Source organism: Molossus molossus, unplaced genomic scaffold (genome assembly GCF_014108415.1).
Source record: "Molossus molossus isolate mMolMol1 unplaced genomic scaffold, mMolMol1.p scaffold_m16_p_18, whole genome shotgun sequence".
NCBI classification, from domain to species: Eukaryota; Metazoa; Chordata; class Mammalia; order Chiroptera; family Molossidae; genus Molossus; species Molossus molossus.
Genome location: NW_023425353.1, coordinates 24416154 through 24422563, shown reverse-complemented (window position 1 = coordinate 24422563; position 6410 = coordinate 24416154). Strand labels below are relative to the sequence as shown.

Here is a 6410-nt window from a genome sequence, read left to right as displayed (position 1 = left end):
AATCAGGGGGGGCATCTCGAAGCACAAGGCGGTAACCTACACCTTGAAAGATTTCGTAAGGTCTGGATTTGGTTTGATTCCTGGTTTTCTTGTCCCAACGTTCAACGGGGATTTATTTATTAAGGGTCTGATAAAGCGGACGTGGCCCTTCTAACCATTTACCTTCTGCTGTGAACGGGGGTCTGGCGCGTGTGCAATGACAGCAGCGCGGGCTGCGCTCCGCCTACGTACTACAACTCCCGGCAGGCTCCGCGCACGCCGCGGGCGCGTCGCCGACTGCTGTCGTAGCGCAGTAGCGCGGGGAATTTCGAGTGGCGGTGGATCGCGGAAGGCCAGTGGGCGGTGGGACCCCCAGCCGCCTTTGGAGAGGCTATGGACTCCCTAGTCGAGCCTCGGTGGCCTCCGGGCCTGGAAGTCATGAAGGTGAGTGCTTCGTGGCGGTTGGGGGCGCCCCGGTGTCAGCGGGAGGGCAGCCCGTCTGAGAGCACCCGGCGCGAGCGGCCGGCTTGGTTGGGCCAGGGTGCCCGGCTCTGCGCTGCCACTCGCTCACCCCGTGGCTCTGGGCCTCCTTTTCCTGGGGACAGGCCTTGGTCCCTCTTGGTGAGCTGAGGTTGGCGGTCCTAGGGAGCCTGGTATGATGCAGTTCAGCCACAACAATAACAATGACCTCGGGAAGAAACAGTTACTCTCGACAGTGCAAACGACGGAGACTGCTAACCCTTTCTGAGCATTTACTAGGTGCTAAGCATTATGTAAACTCTTGCAGTACAGTAGTTGAGAATTTCCGAAGTGACGCTGGGCATAATTTTGGGTAGACCTTGCATCAGAAAGCATTTATTTAATCACCTGGCGAAGCAGGTGGTCTCGTTTACATTCGCTTTCGTTTGTTCTAATTAACCTCGAGAAGCTTCGTGCTGGTTTACCCTGACTCCTCCCTAACTTGTCCTAACTCCTAACAGTTCTGCGTGCCTCTCTTTTAAACAAAGAGGTCAGGACTCAGGCTCAGCACCAGCCAGCCTTTCATTTAATTGAATTATTTTGCTTAAGTAATATTGATTTTTTGGCAAAGCATTTCAGTTTCCACTTGGATTAGTGGTGAGCCCAGGATTCCTGCTCTGTTTGGTCAAAAGCAAATACATTTTGCTGTAGGAATCAGTTGCTTGGTTTTTCTCCTTGCCGGCAAGACCACTTTGTCATTCTCTTCCTCAGTTTTGTAAATTTGGGGATTATGGTGTCTGCCCCACTGACTCCTAAGGCTGACTCTGAGGATTAACTAAAGGAGTTTGTGAGAGGTTAAAGAGGATTTATTCTTCCTGTCATCATCAGTGTCATCTATAGTCCTTGGGGACTCAAGAAATATCCTTTCTACAATGTTGCTTTCACCATGGGACTCCGGGGAAGCTGTGGTTTTCAAGTTGTGGCTTTGGCATTAAGGTGCAGTTGAGAAGAGCATAGATTTGAATTTCGATGATCCTGGGTTAAATCTGGTCCCTGCCTCTCGTCTAACTATGTTACTTTGAGTTAGTTACTAAAACTCTGAACCTGAATGTCTTCAACTATAAACTGGAGGCAAAAATAAACAGTTTATAGTGTTGGTTAAATGAATTGATGTGTGTGATAGGGATCCTTTCTGACTTACTCACTGTACTTAATGTGTGGCGCATAATGGATGGTCAAAATTATTTGCCAGGTGATTGAAGGTACCTGGAAGTTAAGCATTCAATTGATACATCTTATTATTTAGTTCTTAACATATGTTGATTTTTCAACACTTTTTTATTTGTTGTTGTGAAGATTGAATTAGATAAAGGAAGTGAAAGCTCTGTAACTTGTAAAACCACCTGTTTGTAGATTTAAGCATATTTTATGTATTCCTACATCTTCCAGTGTTCTTTAGAGGCAGATTCCACATCTTCTGTGGCTTTGATAGCGCATCACAGCACTGAATTGAGGGTTCAGCACCAGAGGGTGTTCAGTGATAGAGCTGACTGGGTCCATATTAGAATCATGAATTCTTAAGGTTGGGAAGCCAGCCCCTTCTGGTGTTGTAATCCCTTTTATAATGTATTCTGCCAATATCTCATCTCGTTTTTGCTTGAACTCTTCCAGGGACAAAAAATTAGCTACTCCCAGAAGTAGCTCTGTTTGAAGTTCTTTCTTATATTGAATAGAAATCTGACTCCAGATCCATGATTTCTAATCTAGGATCCATGGAAAGACTTTGGTAACTGGATTATTTATAAAAATTTTGTCAGTTTGTGTGCTTTTTTGAGAAGAAGTCCATAGTTTTTTTTTTGTTTGTTTGTTTTTTATCCTCACCTGAGGACATTTTTCCATTTTTTGTTCAGATAGAGCAGGAGGGAGAGAGAGAAAGAGAGAGAGAAAGAAACATCATTGTGAAGGGACACATCGAGTGGCTGCCACCCGCACGACCAACCAGGGCCGGGGACAAACTGCAACCGAGGTACATGCCCTTAGCGGGAACCGAACCCGGGTCTCTCTGTACCGCAGGCCGACGCTCTAACCGCTGAGCCAAACCGGCCAGGGCGAGAGTCCATAGTTTTAATCTATTTTTCAAAGGGACCTGTGACCCCAAAAACGTAAAAATCTTTTCTCTGATTATTGTCTTTTCACCCATCCCCTAAAGAAATCCTGGGGCATCCACTTGACCATTTTCTATTTGGGTTGAGGCACATGTGGCGTGCGTGTTACTCTCTTGAAATGGCGTGACTGGAAATTCATCCAAGAATGTTATAGCTCATTCGATGGGGTGTCACCTTCCATAGATCTCACTCAGCAGGTCTGTCAGACTACTTCACCAGAAGAGGATGGTTAGATAGAAGATGCCAGGGCTCTGTCTTCCAGTTCTGCCTCTGCTCTCAATCAATTTTCAGCATAACCCTCTTGCTTTTTGTGTCATTGATAGCTTACCATAAAACATAATGGAAGGTTTTGGTATTTTAATGTTTATTTCCCTGGTTTAACTATAACAAAAATTTCTGGCTTTGACAGGTTATAAATGTATGTGTGTATGGTAGAAAAAAAATTAACCGTTTTTTGTTTTTTTTTTAATCCTCATCCGAGGACATGTTTCCATTTTTTGTACAGACAGTGTGGGAGGGAGAGAGGAAGAGAGAGAGAGGGAAACATCGATGTGAAAGGGACACATCGAGTGGCTGCCACCCGCACGACCTACCAGGGCCGGGGACAGACTGCAACCGAGGTACATGCCCTTAGCGGGAACCGAACCCGGGTCTCTCCGGACCGCAGGCGGATGCTCTAACCGCTGAGCCAAACCGGCCAGGGCGGTAGAAAAAAAATTAAGATTCAGGGTAAAAGAAAAGACTAAATGAAAGTTACCCGTCATCCTATCTTCTAACTACTGTTTGATGTTTTCTTTTGTTTTCCTTCATTTTATCTTGTGTGTTCATGCACACACGTGTCCACAATGTGAATATGCATTTAAAATTTGGGATTACTTTGGAGTGAGTTAACTTCTTGGGTTTGATCCAGTCATTTTTTTTTTTTTAATCCTCACCCGAGGGGGGAGATATATATATATATATATATATATATATATATATATACACACACACACACACACACACACACATACACACACACATTTTTTTTTACATTTATCTTCAGACAGAGTGGGGGGGGGAGAGAAACATCGATGTAAGAGAGACACATTGACTGGTTGCCTCCCACACAACCTTAACCAGGTCCGAGGACCAAAAGAAACCGAGGTATGTGCCCTTGGTCAGAATCGAACCCAGGACTCCTTGGTACACAGGCTGATACTCTAAATGCTGAGCCAAATTGGCCCAGGCTGATCCAGTCATTTTTATTATTATTACTATTTTTTATTTTTATTTTTTTTATCCTCACCTGAGGATATTTTTCCATTTTTTGTACAGATAGAATGGGAGGGAGAGAGAGGAAGGGAGAGAGAGTGAGAAACATCATTGTGAAGGGACACATCGAGTGGCTGCCACCCGCACGACCAACCAGGGCCGGGGACAAACTGCAACCAAAGTACGTGCCCTTAGCGGGAACCGAACCCCGGTCTCTCCGGACCGCAGGCCGACGCTCTAACCGCTGAGCCAAACTGGCCTGGGCGATCCAGTCATTTTTAAGCTCTGTAGTCTTAGTCTACAAAACTGGGATACAGATGCTATAGACTTTATAGGATCCTTATGGAGGTTACACTGTTATTATGTACTGTTACAGATTTGTTCTCAGTTTTTTTAAGTTTCCATTAAAACATAAATGTTTTCCCATGGCTTCTTTGAAAGCATGTTTTTTGTTTGTTTCTTTTTTCATGGCTACATTATATCTCATCATATGGACTATTAATGACATTAGTCTTTTTTTGTTTGTGTTTTTAAGATTTAGGTAATATGGTCACATGGTTAAAAAAATACATGAAATGAAAAGTAAAAGTCTGCCTCCCAGCTTGTTCCTCTTCTATACAGTTTCAAAACCCCTGTGACCATTATTTATTACTTTCTTGTGTATCTTTTCAGAATTTCTTTATACCCATATACAGGATAAAAATAGAATACATTTTTAAAAAATATTTTTATTGATTTTTAGAGAGAGAGAGAGAAACATCGATGTGAGAGAGATACATTGAGTGGTCGCCACCCACACAACCCCAACCAGGGCCAGAGACAAACTGCAACCGAACCCGGGAAGCTCTGGTCTGCGGGCCAACACTCTTAACTGCTGAGCCAAACCGGCCATGGCCAGGTTGACACACATCTGACTTTCCACATTGTCCACTTCTTCACCTCCCTCTGCTGTCACTGGCCCCAGGCTTCTCAGGGCTTTCCCATTTGGCTCCACTGTAGAACCATGCTGAAGCCAGTAGGGAGACAGGGAGCTTAGTCCTGGCTGGACTCATGCCCCATATGTGTGCTTGCTCTGGATACAAGTTTCCTCATTTGTGAAGTAAGAGGTTTAACTAGATAATTTCTGGTGTTTGGCTTTAATATTCTTTGATTTGTTGTTGTTTTTTATTACTCAGCTGGGGATATTCTTCCATTTATTTTTAGATAGGGAGGGGGAGAGACAGAGACAGAGACAGAGACATCGATGTGAGAGAGACACATCAACTAGTTGCTTCCCTCACAACCCGACCAGGGCTGGGGACCAAACTGCATCTGAGGTATGTGCCCTTGACCGGAATTGAACCTGAGACTTTTTGGTTCATGGGCTGATGTTCTAACCGCTGAGCAAAACTGGCCAGCACCTGATTTGGTTTTTAACTTGTGTGCTGACTGGTTATTGGTACCTTTTCCCTAGCAGTGACTTTGGTGGGGTCTGAAGAGGAGGAGACTTGGAGTAGGAACTGCAAACACTTGGGAAGTGGAACAAGAATAGACTAGTCCTTTGGTGAAGTAACAATATGCATAGGAATCTGTGCATTGTCAGCTTAATCTGTCTAAAGTGCTTTGGGTAATCTAAAATTTGAATATGTATAAGAGTCACGGGGGGGGGGGGGGGTTCTCTATTTGTTAAGATTTCCTGAACTTTATGTGGAGTTTGCATATTTGACAAGTATTATTATTATTATTATTTTTATCCTCACCCGAGGACATCTTTGCATTCATCTTCAGATAGAGTGGGAAGGAAAGAGGGGGAAGAGAGAGAGCGAAACATCAATGCGAGAGAGACACACACACTGAGTGGCTGCCACCTACACAACCCCAACTAGGGCCCGGGACAAACCGCAACCAAGGTAGGCACCCCCAGTGGGAACCAAACCCAGGACTCTCCGGTCCACAGGCCAATGCTCTAACTGCTGAGCAAAACCGGTGAGGGCCAAAGAAGTATTATTAAGTTATTTTTTTAGGGGATGGAGAAAGGGTTCTGTGCCAGACATTCTAATCTTGGTGTCTTTCTGATCCATGTATATGTGTATTTGCATTTCAGACAGTAGATGATTTGCTGCGGTGTGGAATTTGCTTTGAATATTTCAACATTGCAATGATGATTCCTCAGTGTTCACATAACTGTAAGTATGTACTGTTTTTGTGAATTAGTAAAAATGAGATTTTTTTATATAAAGTAGTATTAATTTAACACTAAAGATAAGTACACATTTATTTCTCACTTTAAGCTTCATCTTGAAGTTTTTAGGTGTTTTCTACCGTTTCCTCTTGAATATTGAAGTTTTTATAAAGCCTTTTATATATTTTCTACCACCTCCCTCTGGGATAGTTTGTTTTATGCCTTTTATAACATTTATGGCAGTAAAGATTTTGGTTAAGGTCCTTTATTTGCCAAGTACTTTTAGATGTTAAATTTCAGAATTTTTGTTTTTCGCATGATAACAGATAGATGGTTCAACTAGGTAGTAGTTTGTGGAGAGTTTCAAAGTTTAAAAATCCTAATAGGAGAAT

General features: G+C 43.3%; 1 protein-coding gene across 4 annotated transcripts in view; it reads left to right on the top strand.

The window, feature by feature from the left end:
- The first annotated feature begins 344 nt into the window (after nucleotides 1-344).
- The window catches only part of RAD18 (RAD18 E3 ubiquitin protein ligase), a 112412-nt gene continuing 106346 nt past the window's right edge, over nucleotides 345-6410 (top strand). For all 4 annotated transcript variants that reach the window (XM_036267266.1, XM_036267263.1, XM_036267267.1 and 1 more), the window contains exons 1-2: nucleotides 345-423; nucleotides 5941-6022. In XM_036267266.1, the coding sequence (XP_036123159.1) occupies nucleotides 373-423; nucleotides 5941-6022 (133 nt within the window). In that variant the 5' untranslated portion in view covers nucleotides 345-372. The remainder of the gene's footprint in view (nucleotides 424-5940; nucleotides 6023-6410) is intronic.